Genomic DNA, 16,286 nt, shown 5'->3' on the forward strand with positions numbered 1-16,286 from the left:
AGACAGCGACAATATGAGCAGATAGCACAGCAGGCCGACAGTCGTGTTCTGCACCACAGAGCAGCAGAAGCAGATCCTTCCGAGCAATCCGGTGGCGGGCTGCGTACAGCAATTAAGGTTTAGCGTTCGAGGGCCTCGACAGCAGCGCAGCGCAGCGCAGGCGAATCCATTTTGGCTGCAGCACCTTCCGCGCTCTGATCTCATATTCCACCTCCTCCGCTTTCTTTTCCTGCTCTTCTCTTCTCGCTGTCCTCCTCTCCTCCGTCGGCCTCGCCTCTCTCGTCGTTCTTGTTCTGCTGCCTCGCTGCTCCTCTCGGCTGTGCATCATGTCTTTTCTCAGCAGCACCCCGACGCCACCTCCCGTCGTCTCCGGTGTGTCCTTTGGATATGGCCTGCTCTGCAATCTTCCCTTTCTCCTATCGTTCCTTCTCTTCATGGTGCTCGCCCACCGCTCCTTCTCTTTCTTCACCTCTGCTTCCGCCACCATTGCCACAAGAGCCGTTTTTGACCTCTGTCTGGCGACAGCGGGTGTCATCTCAGAGCTGGTGCTCTGCGAGATCAGCGACTGGGTTGCTCCTGGGTATGATCTGCTGCTGCTTTTTTTCTCTCGATGATATATAAAGTTCTTTGCTGATCCTGGATACTTAGTGCCCGCTTTATTGCCTGGAAGATTGCAACCACTTTCTTGCTGGTGATGCTGATCGTCATCATCCCGCTGCTGATCGGATACAACTGGTTCGCCGACTCGACTGGTGAGCTCTACATATGATGCTTGTCTATATCACCCGAGTCTTTTTTCTAACTATGTATGTAGGTCCGGCCAAGAGACTGGTTTTGCCGTTCACGATAATATCATTTGCATGCTGGCTGTTCCTTTTCTACCGTATCGGAGACTACCTACCCCTGGCAAAGCATGTCGAGGGCTCATTCTGGGAATACAGTATGCTCTCACCTTCCTCAATATAACTCTTTTTAACAAATAGGATCGACTAACCTCTTCAATTTTTGCAGCTTTATCTTTCAATGAAGAGTGCCTAGCTCGAGTCGGACTGATCGGCGTGTCGGCAATGGGAGTACTTTCAGGCTTTGGTGCCGTCTCGGCTCCCTACTCGTCATTCACCACGAAACCTCGCAGCGTATCCGAGATGGACATCAGCAGAGTTCGCACCGGAATCGAAACCACCGAAGAACTGATCCGATACAAAGAGTCGTCGTTGAAGACTCTCGAGCAGCGACTTCTCGAGAAGCAGAAGACCACCACGCGATCGACGACGAATTTGGTCGCAAAGATGATGTCGTCGTTCAGAGGTGATTCGGATGAGAAAGAGTACGCTTCAGCGAGACTAGAGCTTGAAGGTCTGTATGCTATGCGCAGATCTCTCGAAGGTGACCTGCGGGATTTGACGAAGCGGTATCTCGAGCAGCAAAACGAAAAGACGATCTTGGGGAAAATCCACAAGTCGTTGTACTTTTTGTTTGCCATCTACTGCGTTTACAGAATCGCAGCCACATCGATCTCTCGGAACCCATTCCGTCGCGCAAAGACCTCGTTCTCTCAAACAGATCCAATCACCCACGTGCTGGCTCTTCTAGCGCAATACTATGACCCTGATCTCAACCGACAGTCCTGGGCTCGACAGATTGGCTTCTTGTTTTCGGGAATCATCTTCATGTGCAGTATTTCGTCTGTCTTGTCGACTTTCAATATGGTCTCGAAAGCTCTTCCGCAAGCTCTCGAGCGGGCGAATGTCGCTCTTTTGGTGGCAGAAGTGCTGGGCACATATGCTATCTCCACATCGATTCTGCTCCGAAGCAATTTGCCAAAAGATATGTCTTCGGCTGTCTCGTCCGCGCTAGGTGCGCCGCTGGATACCTTATTTGTTGACAGATGGTTCGACACTCTATTCCTGGGTGCCGCCTTTGTCAGTGCTGCGGGTCTCTATATCGGTCGGCGATTTTTCAGAGACGATGCTCTCGAGGATGACGTTCTGGAGAGCGGCAAGAGGGCATGAAAACCAAAGTTTGCATAGAGGAGGGGACGTTCTGCATCATAAAGTAATGAATTTTTTTCGCGAGAGAAGAGAGAGGCGCCGATAATATTTTACTAATTTTCCATCCAGCAATGTCTGGGTGTCTGGGGTACATTTGGGCTTTCGTTTTCGTCACTTTAATCCATTTTTTGTCTTTTTTTCTTGCTTTTTTATTTTTCTTATATTTCGGGAGTTTCAGGTTGCGCTCATATAGATTTGGAGCGACTAACAATGTTAAATAATACTAATAATACAATCTTGCTAAATGTGGTTAATTGATATCAGAGAAGTGGAGGAGTGGCGGGTTGACGCTGATAAGGGCGCCGCTGGCTGCCGCGCAAGCGATAGATCAGGTAGTCTTATATTGAGAAACCCGAGAGCTGTGGATGGTAAAAGAGAAATATGGGCAACAATAAAGAGCACTATTTCTATTTTAAGAACAATATGCTTAATAATGGCATTCTTATCATCGGAATTGTTCAGTTACCAGGTGAAGTGAATTCAATATATTAGATAATCCTCAGGGCGAATTAAAAAAAAAAAATTAGAGCCAACCTGACCGTCGAAAATCAAAGCCCTCAGCTTCTGCTTCTTTTCTTCCCCATCCCGTTCGTCGTAGACGGACTCCCAGAAGAAAAGAAAAAAGAAAAAAGAATTTGCATAGTCTGCCGAGATTCGGTCGGTTATCTGTTTTTTTTATTGTCTAGCGCATCTGTTCGTTTAGAGAATAGTACAAGCTTGCAGCAAGGTGTTTTTCCAGTTACCTGCTGCCACCTCTTCATCCGCAATCCTGAGTTCCTCAATCGCCCCTGCTGCGGGCGCTCCCGCGGCAGTCCCCACTGCCCAGTCGACTGCCTCGTCGAATTCTTCGTCGGCGGCCTCCTCGTCGTCTGCTCCCTCCTCGAACACCTCGGCCCCGGCGCCTGCTCCTGCGTCGACTAATACCCACGCGCGTCGCAAGTCCGCGGCCGTGAACTCGCATTCGGGACAGCATCCCCAGACCCGTCGGACGTTCTCCTACAACAACACCAACGGCGTTCAATTTACCGCGCAGAACCAGCAGCCGTCGACGTTTGGCCACAACGCTTCGATGAGCACGCCAATTCAGTTTGGCTCGATTCCCACGGGCGCAATGTCTCCGATGGCGCCCCATCTCCAGGTGAGCATGGGTTCACCAGGAAAGTCGCCGTCGAACTCGGTGTCCCCTGTTCCCTCGCACGCTGTAATTAGCGGCGGAGTGCCTTCATTCCAGCTGGGGTCTACGTCGGTCAAGTTTGGAACTGTCGACTCGAAAGTGAGTGTCTATCTGTGAGAGTTTATTGACATAGTTTTACCGGATCCAGACGTCAAAGGAGCTGCCGGGAGTGTGTTCTACCAAGGAGAAAGGGACAGTAACAAGAAAGACGGAGAGAAATTGCTCCTAGCCGTGGCTCTGATATTCAATATGAGGGCAGGAAAAAAAAGAAGCAGTGCAATTCATGTGGAATACTCCGCTGGTCCACACAGAACACCAGCAAGTTCCGCCGTCCAAATCCCAGGACTGTGCTCAATCGAAGGCTGATCAGCCACGATATAGTTACTGAATACGGACGGCGAACTAATCAGCGATGTTTTACTGGTGCTGGTGGATAATCAATCTATGACCTCACAAGGTGTTCGTCCGCACGTGACATTTATGGCACAACCATCGCGCGGTTTGTGTCTGCCTATCTCATCTCATCGACTTTGATTTCGCCGCCGCATTTTTTTTCTCTCCTTCTTTCACCACTTTCCTTGAGAAGTATTTTCTCTTCTCAGAAAACCACTTTTCCCCAGACAAGCTCCTTTTTTCTGGATCCAGTTAATCCCTGAGGATTACTGACTGATCCATTCTTTTAAACCAGCCCTCTTACCAACCAAACCCACAGACTCCCGTGGGCAACAGTCACATGCGAACCGAAGCCGCCGCTCCAGCAACCTCTTCTCAGCTTCCTCCGCAGTCGCCGCGCCGGACGCCCCAGCCGCTTTCCTACAACGGAAACTACTCCAGCGGCTTCACCGCCTTTACGCCAGGAACTCAACAGCGAGGTGCTCTGTCCAACAGGGGAGGCCACAACCCGTCTTACCAGCAGCCCTTCTCGCCGCATTCGAGCACCAAGCACAATGGTCGTAACCAGCGAAATTTCGGGCCTACGTCCCCTGTTATCACTTCCCAGATAGCCTCTGGACAAGTTGGATCGTCTCCTATCCAGCAACAAATTCCTTATTACAATGGCGGCGCGGGATTCTATGCGCCTCCGTACATTCCTGCCCAGACAGTTCGTTGTCCCGCCACCCCTTGCTGCGTCTTCGCTCTTTGCTTTCTTGCTTCATGATTTGCTGACTTGGCTCGTTGTTCTTTTTTAGTATATTCCTGATATGTACAATGGCTCATATCCCCAGTCTTACCAGGCATACGGACATGCACCCGTCATGAACGGAGCCAGATATCCCCAGCCAGGCTACAGTGCTCCTGGTACGCCACAGTCGCAAGCCTTCTACCCTGCAGTTGAGCGCAGCGCATCCGCGGCCGATGGTTCTCCACACGTGCCCGTCGCCGTGCTATCGACCCCTGTGCCTTCAGGTGGTCTGTCGGCCGCTCCTGTCACTCCTTCGTCCACCAAGAGCCGTGCTATCAAGATCATCAATCCTGAGACGCAGACTGAAGTCAAGATCGAACGGGAGGTTAAGACCCCCTCCGCTACCCATGTCGCTCCTGTTGTCGTTGCCGAACGCGTCAAGCCCGCTCTTTCTGCCAGCCCTGGACCCAGCCTCGGACACAATCGGACTGGCTCCAACACGCCCATCGAGATCTCTGAAGTTGAGAAGCGTGAGCGCATCGAGAAGGCAAAGGCTGAAGTCCGAAAGAAACTCATTGACGATCAGGAGGCTGAGCGCAAGAAGGCTGAAGAAGCCGAGCTCAAGAAGAAAGAGGAGGAGGAGAAGGCCAAGCTTGAGGCTGAACGTATCCAAAAGGAGAAGGAGGCCGAAGAGGCCCGGCTCAAGGAGGAGGAGGAGCGCAAGCAGAAGGAAGCTGCGGCTAAGGCTGAAGAAGAAGCTAAGGCTGCTGCTGAGGCTAAGGCTGCTGCTGAAGCTGCTGAGAAGGCTGCCGCGGCCGAAGAGACAAAGGCTGCTGAAGCCGAAGCCGCCTCCAAGAATGACGAGACTCCTGTGAGCACCGGAACTCCAGTCACTCCGGAAGATGGCACCTCTCCCACAATCCCTGCTGCCCTCCCCAAGTCTGATGACAAGAAGGCCGCTCCTTTGACGGTTGATGTTAAGAATACTGTCAACGATGCGTTTGCCATCTCATTGAAGAACGCGAAGCCGATCCAGGATCCCAAAGAGATTGCCTATCCAGGGAACGTTCATGGTCCTTCTGCGCCCGGAAAGTTCAGATACGATTACGACTTCTTGCTCCAGTTTGCAAACGTCGCCACCGGGCGGCCAACCGAGAACTGGGATGTTCTTATCAAGACCATCCAGGACAACGAAGACGGTAAGCGACCATCTGCCAACCGCAGCGCGAGTGGAAGCGGCCGTGGTGGCTCTGCTCGCACGCCTAGCATGTCTTCGATGCCATTTGGAGGTATGGGCCAGATGGGCCAGCTTGGTAGCATGGGTCAGCTTGGATCAAAGATGTCTTCCGAGCAACGGTTCGCGATCAGCAATGCCAGAGACTCAAACCCCATGTCCGGTATGAACCGCACGCCATCGTTTGGTAAGATGAACTCTGCGCAGTTCACAAACATGATCTCGAGCATGAGCAACAACAATCGGAACGGCCGACAAGGTGGTAACTCTGGTGGATCGATGCGTGGCAAGCGCATGGATAGAACAAACTCCAACCGGGATCTCCACTCGATGGACGGCCCCGGCTCTGGTGCTTCGACTCCTGCTGAGGAGAAGCCCGAGCCGCTTGTTTTGTCCGCGAACAGATGGCAGCCGCGCCGGAAGGAGAAGGTTGAAGAAGAGAAGGCTCCTGATGGATCCGTCATTTACCCGCCTGATGTTGTTCAACGTAAGGTCAACTCCATGCTCAACAAGATGACTCTTGAGAAGTTCGACAAGATCTCGGACCAGATTCTTGAGATTGTGTCGCAGTCCAAGTGGGAGCACGACGGACGTACTCTACGACAGGTCATCACTCTCACGTTCGAGAAGGCGACTGATGAGGCTCACTGGTCGAACATGTATGCGCGATTCTGCAAGAAGGTCCAGCTTTCGCTTGGCAACGACATCACAGAAGATGGCGTCGTCGACAAGGATGGCGAGCCTGTTCGGGGCGGTCTTCTCTTCCGCAAGTACCTGTTGTCCAAGTGTCAAGAGCAGTTCGAGAAGGGCTGGAAGGTCGAGGCTGACGGGAAGAAGACTGACGAGAAGACCGATGTTCTTACCGATGAGTACTACGAGCTTGTCGTTATCAAGCGTCGTGGTCTTGGTCTTGTCCGCTTCGTTGGTGAGCTTTACATGCTGGACATGATTTCCGAGAAGATTATGCACAAGTGTATCCAGAGTCTGCTAGTCAGCGAGCCCAGCGAGGAAGAAGTCGAGTCGCTGTGTGGTCTTATGAGAACTGTCGGTGCCAAGATCGACGGCAACAGAGGCCACAAGGAGCACACTGATACCTACTTTGCTCGCATGAAGCTGATCATGGAGCAGCCTGGTCTGTCCAGCCGGATAAAGTTTATGATCATGGATATCTTTGATCTCCGCAAGCGGAACTGGAAGCCCAAGAACGCAGAGGCCGGACCCAAGACAATCCAGGAGATCCACGAGGAAGCCCAGAAGGAGATTGCGTTGAAAGAACTTGCAAAGTCGAGACAGCCTAGCATGCGATTCAGGTAGACAAGCGGCGGCCTTTGATATCCCCTTTCCCAGAGTTTGTGTTGTGCGTGTGTGAAGGAAATATTGTTGTGTTTTATTTTGTCGAGTGTTAGTTTTGGCTGAGATTTCCTTGTTTGCGAGCGTGCTATTTGCCTTCATGCTTTCATTTGCATAAAAATTTGTGGTTTTTTTTATTTCCTCTTTAAGTTCCTTTGCTAGGTTTACTTTGAGTTCGCAGTGAGGATGACGAAAAGTAATTTATTCTAAAATATGAAGTCTTTACAATCTATCTATTGGAGGGTCGTCGTCCAACGATATCCAGCGTAGCTCATGTATACTTAAGAGCAATTTAGAGTATCTATTCGTAGTTTGATTTGCAGAATGAGACCCATCAAATATTCTGAAAACTAACCGTCCGGCACAGCGTGACAGAGAAATATATATACATGTACAGAATAAACAGAGAGTAGAAGTGAGACACAGACGGTCAACAGTGGTATCACACAGGATTTCGAGGCGGTTTGATTACTCGACGCAGATGTCGACGTGAAAATGAGGATGACGGTGATGAGACCGAGTCTTCATTGAGTGGATGAGCGTGCGAGAGAGGTTGTGCAGCTTCCGAGCTTGCGACGGATTCAGGCTGTGAGCTTGTTCCTGGAGTACTAGAGACATCGTCCGGAACACGATCGAGAGTACCAGAAGACGAACGGGTCGGTTCCGGATCTTCGCAGAGAGGAACATGCTGTTTCCTAGACCTGAACGCAGTGCTCAATTTGGTCCCGAGCGAAGAAGTGCTACTACTAGCTTCTTTCATACTAAACACGACAGACTCGTCCCCACTACCGCCATTTCTTTCGCCTTCAGAAACTGGCTGGCGGCTCTTAACCTGAAAAAATCGGACGAATCGCGAAGTCTGCGAATCCTCACCAATCACCTCTTCAACTGCTGCTGACGATACTGACGACGCAGTAGCAGAGACGGGATGTTCAGAGTCACCATCGTCAGACTGGCCGCTGCGGGAATGGCGGAGATTGCGGAAGCTCGACTGACAAAGCGCGCTAAATTTTTTGTCGGTTAGTATGATGGTGTCCGACGCCCGAGGGGAAGAAGGAGGAAGTTCTTGCGCGGCCGTCGAGGAACTGTGAGATGTGGAGCGGCGACCTGGCGGTAGAATGGTAGATGAAGCAGGCGTAGCTACTCCACTAGGCGGCAGCGGTATTCCAACCCCCGATATCGGCGAGGAAGTTACACGACGGTGAGAGAGGGTAGAGACGTTAGGATCTGAGCGAGAGTGCGGCAGAAACGATCGAGGAAAGGAAGAGCGGAGATAGCGGCGCATGCGGTTGTGAGGAGAATCTCCTGCGTCCTCGATGATCGGTAGCGGAAGTCGTTGTGATCTCGCATCAGAGTCAGAGAGATATGCGTCTTCTCGTGGAGTCGGCTGAGGAGCTGTCGGATATGTAGAGACCGAAGCGTCGTCGCCAGGTCGAGATGATGTACTCGGGAGGGTAGCAGCACGAGCACGAGCCTTGCGAGCTCTCGCGTCAGAATGCACAGGAGCTTCGGTGGATTCATCTACCTGCTCATCATCCGCCTCTCTCTCGCTTTCAGGGGTTTTGAACACAGAAGGTGGACATAGCGGTCTCAGCAGCGCAATCGCCAGCTCGAGCGGCGTCAGAATAAAGATTGTACAGATATTGTGCAGCAAGAGAAACAGCCTGGTGACAGAGACTATACAGGCGACCCGAATCGATGCAGCTAGATTTCGACGCATACTCGTTCTTGTTGGTAGGTGTGAGGTGGGTGGACACGGAATGCACGGGGAGAGGTGGATGAGTTTGGATTGAGAATCTGGCTGGGCCACTTCTAAATTGGTCTGCTTTCAGCGTCGGCACTTTTCATTCAAGCAATTTCCAGCCACACAGGATTAAAATAACAATACGTAAGTCTTTCGTTAACCAGACCAATAATCTACGCACTTACTTCGTATAATACTACGACGTACTCATAAATATGTAGAAAATCCATTATGTCACCATACACCACACAATCCGCACCGTAATTATGTACAAAAGAACTACGGCTAAACCCGGCAATAACACGAGAAAAATAAGATTGAATCGAATTCAAAGATGATTTATAGTCTAGCCCGAGCAACCGTGGAGTACTTCCTAAGCGCCAATCCCTCGGGACCTCTGGTAACACCTAGCTCTATGAGCTTACTGAATGCAGCAGAGAAATCCTTGAAGAAAAGATCCCTGTCTGCTGCGTACTTTTCGACCCAGACGCGGAACTTTGGGTCAGTGACGAGAGACATATCTATTGTAATGGTTAGTAAATTGTTCTGCGCTCTAGAATGAATTGCCCATGGGTCTGGAAACTTACCTGTGGGAAGCATCATCAGCTCGCCGTCGTCAGAGTAGAATTGCTCGTTACCAACACTGTTCTTTCCTTTGACCCATTCCGCATGCAGCAGAAGTTTGAAGCTGGAATTAAATCCTGGTTAGCCACAGCAAAAACTGCTACTAGAAGGTAAGGAGGACGCTGCTTACTATGTGTTGGTGAATCTAATGGGATTAGGCACCCATGGGCCTTCAAAGCCACTGCGATCACCTTTAAAATGCGTAGTCAGCCAGACCTGTATATCTCAAAGCAATGCTCATGTTAAACTCTGAATGTCCACATACCATGGCACCTTCCAAGGTTGTGAGCTCCGGATAGCGCTACGATCTCCTGATCGTTGAACCCCATTCGGTAGAAGATTGATCTGATATGGTCTGCACCTTGCGAAGCCTATTTTCGACTGTGTCAGAATCTCCTCAATCGCACCTCTAATCAAGCACAAGCTAGTGATGAGATACTCACATCAGGTAGACGGCCGTTTGGCGGCACATACTGGTCGTCAACATCATCGACTCTACCTGGCTTCCATGGAACCTTAGGACCGCCCATCGCTTCGATTGCGACAACGCCACCAAGCGTCCACAGATCAGAGTACGAGATCCACGGGAATTTGGCCTTGATAGGCTCCAGGAATTTGCGAGCATATTCCAACCCGTTGTTGGCAGAGTCGCTGGACTCGATTTTGTACCGCATAGTGGCACCGTTAGAGCCGCCTGTGCCGGTCTCTTTGTCGTAGGTGCCAGATGCGTGCCAGGCTAGACGGACGAGCACTGGACCTGTACTTCCGTCATCATAATCGTCGTTTGGGATTATCTTTTTGATTTCAGCTGCGACGGCTCTGGTTGAGGACAGGAGTTAGCGTTTTCACATGCACGTTGCTTGAATGAGCATATGACGTTCGGAGCTTACCCGTAATCGTGGTCAGTCATGTCTTGATTTCGATGTTTAGGCAATTAAATAATATCAACCAGCGGTAGAGATAGCGTAGCAACAAGAGGATATTGGGTTGAATATATTTAAAGGTCACGGAAGCTGGAAGAAAGGTTCGCAGGGAGAGGATTATCTGGGTGTGGGGAAGAAAGACGCGATGCCGAGGTAGAGCCAAAGCCGCAGCGCACTTCGCGGCTCACCCAACTTCAGCTGCTGAGCTGAACTGATCCGTGTTTTTATTTTATTCTCCACCGGAACAGAATCTCCAGTTCCGGAGTGCCGCGGCTCGGAATCCAGGCTCTTGTCCAGCAGATGCCCGAACGCTGGCTGCTACTCCACAGTCTTCCTCAATGCGCATGTGAGAACGACGCTAAGCGTCAGCCAATCGGAGCTCTTAAAGACGTAATTACAAACTACCTAAAACACAATACTGCTCATCGACTTCTCATAACCCAGCCTTTATACTTCCGTCCTTCTTCGTATACAAAGTCATGCCTTTTATTTGTTGTGCAGCTGAACTCCCAAGAATGATGCTAAAATTCCCAGATCGTAAATCACCTTGCACAGTCCGGCCACCAAGAATCCAATCGGCATCTTGTGGATCGACGCAAATTTACCCATCAAACTCGGACCAGCTGATGAGGCCAAAGTCTTGACCACATTCACGACTCCCATGACACTCGTACGTTCCTCAGACGAGACAATCGCGCTCAAGAACGCTTGTCGCGGCGCACCGTCCATCGTCGCCGTGCAGTATCTGACAACAAGAAGGATCATAGCCGCAGTGGAGCTGGAGGGAAATCCCAGAATCATCAAGATGATCGATGAGGGAAGATGAGTGCCAACCATTGTCAAAATGGGGCCCAAACGCTTTGATATCGCAGCAGCCACAAGGGACGACGCTGCCGCGACGATGTTTGTCGTGAAAAACAAACTTCCAAGTACACCTTCTTTGGTGTCAAACCTGCTAATGAAGTAGTACGCAACCCAAGTCCTATAGACAGTTGTTAGCACCTTCTCGAATCTCAATTCGGCAATCAGATCAAGGGGATTCTTACTGTGTCGCGAGTCCACTTCCGAAAGAGTCAAGAGCGAACCAAACTATAAGTTGAGCCACAACCTTGAGCGACTGTTTCGACAAATGTGGGAAATAATCAATCCATCGCAAGAGAAATGGTCTGACTTTCTTGGAACTCAATTGATCCATCTCCTCGAAAATATCTCTTGCTTCATCTCTTTCTATACCAGTCAATTCCTCATCCTGATCTGTAGACGAGCGCAATCGACTCATCGGGTATGATTCTGCGTTTTCATCATCCACATCGCGTTCGACAGTAGGCTCCAGCTTCTGTGGAACCGGCTGCAGCTCACACTCAGGAGACAACATCACTGAGAATGCAAACTTCATGAGCGCAATGACGCTGTAGATGACGAATATAAACCGATAGGAACTGATGGCCGTCCAGTTGTACTTATCTTGGGCATATTGCACGATCCAGCCGCTGGAAATAGCCCCAAAAGCAGAGCCCAAGCTTCCCAGAAGGGCATACCAGGCATAAATATCAGCTCGAACTTCAAGGGCAATAAGATGAGCTAGCGTAGACTCCTCGACTGCTCTGAAAGGTCCGATCTCATTACCACTACAAAAGACAATTAGCACCTTCTGAGTCAAATTGCTGAAAACATGTAGATACTTACTTTGGAGAGATGACACCGACGATGGCAGCTACCAATAATACCCAGAAAGTAGAAGAGTAGGAAAAGACGACGCCAGAAGCACACATCAGTAGAGATCCGAGAGCGAGGATCGTCCGTCTACCAACCCGATCGGCAACCAGCGTAAGCACAAAAGAGATCACAACGTCTCCTAGCAGAGTGCACGTCATGAAAAGACCAGTTTTGCTCTCTCCCATGTCAAGAGAGGTGAAGAAAACTGCCAGGATGATAGTAACCTGACCATAGGCAAACATTCTAACGAATCGCTGAGCGCAGAGGAGATGAACGTCTCGCGATGAGCTGACGAGGGTCACCAGCCCGATCTCATCGGCAAATTTGTACAGATAATCCATAAGCCCCATCTTTGCGACGACTTGATCTGCCTTCCGACTTTATCGATAAGATTGCGCGATGCAGTACGTAGGGGGGTCGTTTGGCTCACAATCGACGTTAGACTCTCGAGTCTCTGCTTCCGCAAATGCAACAAGAGCAAACAGAAGAGTTTCTGGAGATTGAAACCGAGGGCCTGGATATGGAAGCAGAGACGATCTCAGGCGGAAGCTATCTCCCGCACGAATGGCGTAGAGCTCAACTTAAGGGCGAGGCAGACTACACGACGGACGTAAGCCGGCGACCACTGGCGGACTTAGTCCGGGATTAGTTCTGGATTAGGAAGTTAAATAAACCTTAAATTGCGTCAATCCCGAAGCCGCGGGTTTGTGAGGGTTATGCTGAACGTGAGGTTAGGGCTCAGTTCGAGCGGGCGCCGGAGAAGAAGCAGATCAAAAAAGGACAGGGCCCCTTACAATAAGCAGTCGGATATCGCGTGTGTTTAGAACCCGATTGTTTGCCATTCAACAGAGTCATTTGTCAATTCCTGATTGTGGCATTTGCATCTTATTCTCACGATGAAGTTAGTTCGGTAAGCTGGCCTCGTTGTATACCGACTTTGTTTCTAAACGACGAAGTTTTTGCAGCTGTGATTCTCATCTTCTAACTCATCTCTGCCAGGTTTCTCATGAAACTGACCTCTGAGACGGTCCAGATAGAACTGAAAAATGGTAGGTCCCGATGATCGATCCAGGATCGGGTCGGTAGTGTTAACTCTCGTTCACAGGAACAATCGTCTCCGGTACAATCGTCTCTGTCGCGCCAACGATGAACACAACGCTCAAGGCCGTCAAGATGACCATAAAAGACCGCGATCCGCTATCATTAGACTTCATTAACATCCGAGGAAACACAATTCGATACTTCATCCTCCCGGATTCTCTACCACTCGACACCCTCTTGATCGACGACGGCCCCAAACCAAAGAACAAAAAGCGAGGCGAACCGGGTTCAAAGTCAAAGGGCGGTCCTGCTTCCGCCAGAGTTGGCCGTGGCGGTGGCCGCGGTGGCGGCAGAGGCGGACGGGGTGGTCGTGGTGGACGGGGAGGTCCTCGTGGATTCTAAGAAGATTGATCTGAACAGAAAAGCTAGCAAGATGATTACGAAATGTTACGCGCGACATATAGTTGGGCTATCTACTTTCAGCGGCATGGTGATGTATGATTCAGTTCAGGAAGAGATTTTTCTTTCTTCTTGTGTATATTAGAGCTCAGAGTAGGAAAAGTGCTGTTGCAAGCTACAGAGCAACGACGAATACAATCCTTCATTCGTAAACATTCAACCTAACTACTGCGCGGTATCCACCGACTTTGCAAAATCTGCAACGCAAGAGAAATCGGCAGCTGACAGCTCATTAAATTCATGGATAAGACAGGTATTTTTCACAGAACAGTTATTTGATGTATGGTATCTCAGACCAGGTCCACAGCGGCCCGATGGAGTGCTGGCTCGGGTGCCTCCACATGCATATACTCCCACTTCTCCCGAATCTCTCCTGGTTCATTCATTTTCACAGCAGCAGAGGAAGTGTTTTCGTTATTGACCGTCTCATCGTCCGTAAACAAGCAATCGAGTCCAGCAGAGAGCGCCCATAGAAACCTGGATACACAATGTTAGCGTTTCCCCGAGCTATCTATCTTCAACAAACACAAATCTTACAGATTTCCTCCACAACACATCGATAGAATCTTATACGCTTTTCCCATCTGTTCATCATTCGGATAGACTATTAACAAAACCGGCATAGTGAATCCCCATAAAACTATGAACGCCAAATCAACAGACACAATGACACGGCCGGTCTTGAAGCAGCTATCAAGCATCCCAGACACAGGAGCGATTCCAAACAATACACTGGTTACTAATCCTGCAGATGACTATAGAATAAATTAGCAAAACTGATCGTTTGTAGATATACAGTAGATTTGTACAAGAGCAAGAATGAACCAGCTGCAGATAGTTATCCCGCTAGACTGCAGCAGCGCGGGCTCTGCAAACAGGTCGTCAGTCTTCACCAGATCGTGAAGGTACAGGATAACCGCAAGCATGGTAGAGCATGCCAACCCAACTTGACATGCTCTAATCCCGAGACTTAGCTCGCTGAAAGTTTCCGCCCTGGGCATTGCTGGGTAGAGGTGAGATCTATAGAGAACGCAAAGAGCGGTTGTGTGCGGGGAGGTGGTTACGAATTTTTAGAATATTACGATCCGGCCCGGATGCAAATCGCCAAAGCAAACTGCCTGAGCCGCCATATAGATATTCTACATTGTATTATCAAACAACACAATCACTCAAAAGAACCAACTATCGTACAACAGATTCTAGTATATGCAGATTCTGTACTCTACTTGCATCTCTTCTCGACGATCGAGGCACCCACTTCCTCGTACTCCTTTTTGCCAATCCACATCTGGTGGAACGTCCCCAGACTGGCCAAGATACTGCCTCCAATCCATCCCGCATACTTCCTCTCCGACGAATTTCCCGGTGCTTGTATTCTGATCTTCATGCCAGGGAATGCCTGCGTCATCTCCACATTAATACGCTCGGTGCATCCAGTAAGCAAACTAGTACCACCAATCAGGACCACATTGTTGACCAAGTTAGCCCGCGCATCGACATCACAGGCCGAAATACTGCTATTGATGAGCTCGGAAAGACCCTGCGAATTACTATCGACCGAGGAATCAGGCAGAGAAAACTGCTGTGGTTGGAAGAGTGGCTCAGTAGTAGCAAATCGCTCGCCTCCAAAGTTCAGGTTATACCCATCAGGAAACTCAAACGGTCTTGATGGTCTGGCATTCGCAACCACTTCGCTGTACGGCATATCCAAAACCTGACTCACGCTCTCCTTGAACTCACTCAGAATCCTTCCACGCTCAAACTCAATGTAGCTATCGGCCAACCCTTCAAAAGTCTTCAGAGTAGCTTGCGCTGGCTGACCGGGCTCAACTGGCAACTTCTTGGAGATCATAAAGTGAGGGGTTAGAGAGATGTTCTTTGACTTGAAGAGTGCAGTCAGATGGCTGTTGACATAGTCGCCGGCGAAGTTGGTGTGGAAAGTGGCTAGATTACTGAGAGTTAGGTCTTGATCCAGTCATTAGTTAAAACATATACCGATCCGTACCTTTCTTCAAAACCAAGCCATCAATGACGGGAGTAACCGAGGCAACCGCACTGCCAATGTCGACGACAAGAGCTGTCGGCTTTCCACAAGCAAATCTACAACAAAATAGTCAGAAATAATTGGAATAACCACAAGTCTCAATACCCCAACATACGCTGAGCAAACTGCCTCTTTAGCCAAGTAGAAAGCAGGAACGCCTAGCTCCTCGAACGCGACTTCAGCCGTCTTCTCTCTGTTCTTTTGTGGGTTCCAGGACGGTTCCGTGATCAGCAATGGGTGTTCTTTAGGATCGGTATACAGTCGCTTCGATAACGCATAGTCCCAGATCTTCACCGTCATATCCCAATCCGTCACTGCAAAAACATGAATTAGAACACATCAAACTGTGCCTGGTGTCAAAACTGTCGAAAGTGCGTACCACATCCGTCACTCATCGGGCTGAAGACGTCCATCCCAGGTCGCGAGCTATGAAGCTCATTGTCTCCAACATACACATCGTCGCCTGCTTTTCCGTAGAATGTAGGAACCACGGCCTTTGGTGAGTCCTCGCCCGCGAAACCGACGCGGGTCCAGGAGCTGCCTGGATCAATCACCAGAGCTGATATCTCGTCTAGAGGCCACATAGTCAGTCAATCGCATCCCTGGCGCGGTCACTTGGATCAAAAAAGCAAGAACCTACCCCCTCCATATACAGGCTGTGGAGCTGCGTTTGCCATAGCTGTTGATGTCCGATGATTTGTATCGGTCGCTGTCTTCGTCAAGGGGGCTTGCTCGAGGTCGCTGCTCATCTACCACGAGCCCCTTGGCGGGTGACATACGGCTGCAACTGCAACTGCAGCGCG

General features: G+C 50.0%; 8 protein-coding genes across 8 annotated transcripts; 3 read left to right on the plus strand and 5 right to left on the minus strand.

Annotated features, from left to right (window-relative positions):
- Nucleotides 1-326: 326 nt before the first annotated feature.
- On the plus strand, nt 327-2,012 carry BZA70DRAFT_265488 (Abscisic acid G-protein coupled receptor-domain-containing protein; the record flags this gene model as incomplete). Its single annotated transcript, XM_064910967.1, has 4 exons — nt 327-580; nt 649-752; nt 815-940; nt 1,012-2,012. 4 exons carry the CDS (start codon nt 327-329, stop codon nt 2,010-2,012), a joined length of 1,485 nt encoding a protein of 494 aa, XP_064771217.1.
- A 1,692-nt stretch (nt 2,013-3,704) lies between these two features.
- BZA70DRAFT_273111 (uncharacterized protein) lies at nt 3,705-7,164 on the plus strand. The gene is made up of 2 exons (XM_064911776.1): nt 3,705-4,327; nt 4,416-7,164. The coding sequence occupies exons 1-2, from the start codon at nt 3,959-3,961 to the stop codon at nt 6,894-6,896; spliced, it is 2,850 nt and encodes a 949-aa protein (XP_064771218.1). The 5' UTR covers nt 3,705-3,958; the 3' UTR covers nt 6,897-7,164.
- An 11-nt stretch (nt 7,165-7,175) lies between these two features.
- Nucleotides 7,176-8,701, minus strand: BZA70DRAFT_273112 (uncharacterized protein). Its single transcript, XM_064911777.1, has one exon. It carries the CDS (start codon nt 8,650-8,652, stop codon nt 7,375-7,377), a length of 1,278 nt encoding a protein of 425 aa, XP_064771219.1. The 5' UTR covers nt 8,653-8,701; the 3' UTR covers nt 7,176-7,374.
- Nucleotides 8,702-8,794: 93 nt separating this feature from the next.
- BZA70DRAFT_39411 (mitochondrial putative cytochrome c peroxidase) lies at nt 8,795-10,419 on the minus strand. The gene is made up of 6 exons (XM_064915083.1): nt 10,191-10,419; nt 9,744-10,119; nt 9,566-9,671; nt 9,431-9,491; nt 9,264-9,364; nt 8,795-9,197 (listed from the first exon to the last, which is right to left on the minus strand). The coding sequence occupies exons 1-6, from the start codon at nt 10,208-10,210 to the stop codon at nt 9,016-9,018; spliced, it is 846 nt and encodes a 281-aa protein (XP_064771220.1). The 5' UTR covers nt 10,211-10,419; the 3' UTR covers nt 8,795-9,015.
- Nucleotide 10,420: 1 nt separating this feature from the next.
- Nucleotides 10,421-12,537, minus strand: BZA70DRAFT_39396 (major facilitator superfamily domain-containing protein). The gene is made up of 3 exons (XM_064915082.1): nt 11,910-12,537; nt 11,270-11,851; nt 10,421-11,205 (listed from the first exon to the last, which is right to left on the minus strand). The coding sequence occupies exons 1-3, from the start codon at nt 12,287-12,289 to the stop codon at nt 10,710-10,712; spliced, it is 1,458 nt and encodes a 485-aa protein (XP_064771221.1). The 5' UTR covers nt 12,290-12,537; the 3' UTR covers nt 10,421-10,709.
- A 185-nt stretch (nt 12,538-12,722) lies between these two features.
- BZA70DRAFT_273120 (small nuclear ribonucleoprotein smd1) lies at nt 12,723-13,601 on the plus strand. Its single transcript, XM_064911778.1, has 3 exons — nt 12,723-12,849; nt 12,939-12,988; nt 13,045-13,601. Exons 1-3 carry the CDS (start codon nt 12,836-12,838, stop codon nt 13,380-13,382), a joined length of 402 nt encoding a protein of 133 aa, XP_064771222.1. The 5' UTR covers nt 12,723-12,835; the 3' UTR covers nt 13,383-13,601.
- On the minus strand, nt 13,602-14,582 carry BZA70DRAFT_273122 (uncharacterized protein). The gene is made up of 3 exons (XM_064911779.1): nt 14,249-14,582; nt 13,977-14,194; nt 13,602-13,916 (listed from the first exon to the last, which is right to left on the minus strand). The coding sequence occupies exons 1-3, from the start codon at nt 14,438-14,440 to the stop codon at nt 13,730-13,732; spliced, it is 597 nt and encodes a 198-aa protein (XP_064771223.1). The 5' UTR covers nt 14,441-14,582; the 3' UTR covers nt 13,602-13,729.
- On the minus strand, nt 14,571-16,211 carry BZA70DRAFT_273125 (actin family). The gene is made up of 5 exons (XM_064911780.1): nt 16,124-16,211; nt 15,863-16,054; nt 15,599-15,797; nt 15,445-15,539; nt 14,571-15,383 (listed from the first exon to the last, which is right to left on the minus strand). The coding sequence occupies exons 1-5, from the start codon at nt 16,158-16,160 to the stop codon at nt 14,662-14,664; spliced, it is 1,245 nt and encodes a 414-aa protein (XP_064771224.1). The 5' UTR covers nt 16,161-16,211; the 3' UTR covers nt 14,571-14,661.
- Between the last annotated feature and the right edge of the window lie 75 nt (nt 16,212-16,286).

Source organism: Myxozyma melibiosi, assembly GCF_037950935.1.
Source record: "Myxozyma melibiosi strain Phaff 52-87 chromosome Unknown BZA70scaffold_1, whole genome shotgun sequence".
NCBI lineage: Eukaryota > Fungi > Ascomycota > Lipomycetes > Lipomycetales > Lipomycetaceae > Myxozyma > Myxozyma melibiosi.

Bases quoted from the DNA above. Each gene is read 5' to 3' on its own strand.
- BZA70DRAFT_39396 (XM_064915082.1), bottom strand. From the start codon at position 12,289: ATGGGGCTTATGGATTATCTGTACAAATTTGCCGATGAGATCGGGCTG. The intron at 11,852-11,909 runs GTAAGTATCTAC...TGTCTTTTGTAG, and splicing joins GTCGGTGTCATCTCTCCAAA to TGGTAATGAGATCGGACCTT. The intron at 11,206-11,269 runs GTAAGAATCCCC...AACTGTCTATAG, and splicing joins GGAAGTGGACTCGCGACACA to GACTTGGGTTGCGTACTACT.
- BZA70DRAFT_273112 (XM_064911777.1), bottom strand. From the start codon at position 8,652: ATGCGTCGAAATCTAGCTGCATCGATTCGGGTCGCCTGTATAGTCTCT.
- BZA70DRAFT_39411 (XM_064915083.1), bottom strand. From the start codon at position 10,210: ATGACTGACCACGATTACGG. The intron at 9,672-9,743 runs GTGAGTATCTCA...AGTCGAAAATAG, and splicing joins CAAACGGCCGTCTACCTGAT to GCTTCGCAAGGTGCAGACCA. The intron at 9,198-9,263 runs GTAAGTTTCCAG...CCATTACAATAG, and splicing joins GCTGATGATGCTTCCCACAG to ATATGTCTCTCGTCACTGAC.
- BZA70DRAFT_273122 (XM_064911779.1), bottom strand. From the start codon at position 14,440: ATGCCCAGGGCGGAAACTTTCAGCGAGCTAAGTCTCGGGATTAGAGCA. The intron at 14,195-14,248 runs GTACAAATCTAC...TTTATTCTATAG, and splicing joins GCTGGTTCATTCTTGCTCTT to TCATCTGCAGGATTAGTAAC. The intron at 13,917-13,976 runs GTAAGATTTGTG...TTGTGTATCCAG, and splicing joins ATGTGTTGTGGAGGAAATCT to GTTTCTATGGGCGCTCTCTG.
- BZA70DRAFT_273125 (XM_064911780.1), bottom strand. From the start codon at position 16,160: ATGGCAAACGCAGCTCCACAGCCTGTATATGGAGGGG. The intron at 16,055-16,123 runs GTAGGTTCTTGC...TGTGGCCTCTAG, and splicing joins ACAGCCTGTATATGGAGGGG to ACGAGATATCAGCTCTGGTG. The intron at 15,540-15,598 runs GTATGTTGGGGT...ATTTTGTTGTAG, and splicing joins AAAGAGGCAGTTTGCTCAGC to ATTTGCTTGTGGAAAGCCGA.
- BZA70DRAFT_273111 (XM_064911776.1), top strand. From the start codon at position 3,959: ATGCGAACCGAAGCCGCCGCTCCAGCAACCTCTTCTCAGCTTCCTCCG. The intron at 4,328-4,415 runs GTTCGTTGTCCC...GTTCTTTTTTAG, and splicing joins CGTACATTCCTGCCCAGACA to TATATTCCTGATATGTACAA.
- BZA70DRAFT_273120 (XM_064911778.1), top strand. The intron at 12,989-13,044 runs GTAGGTCCCGAT...TCTCGTTCACAG, and splicing joins CCAGATAGAACTGAAAAATG to GAACAATCGTCTCCGGTACA.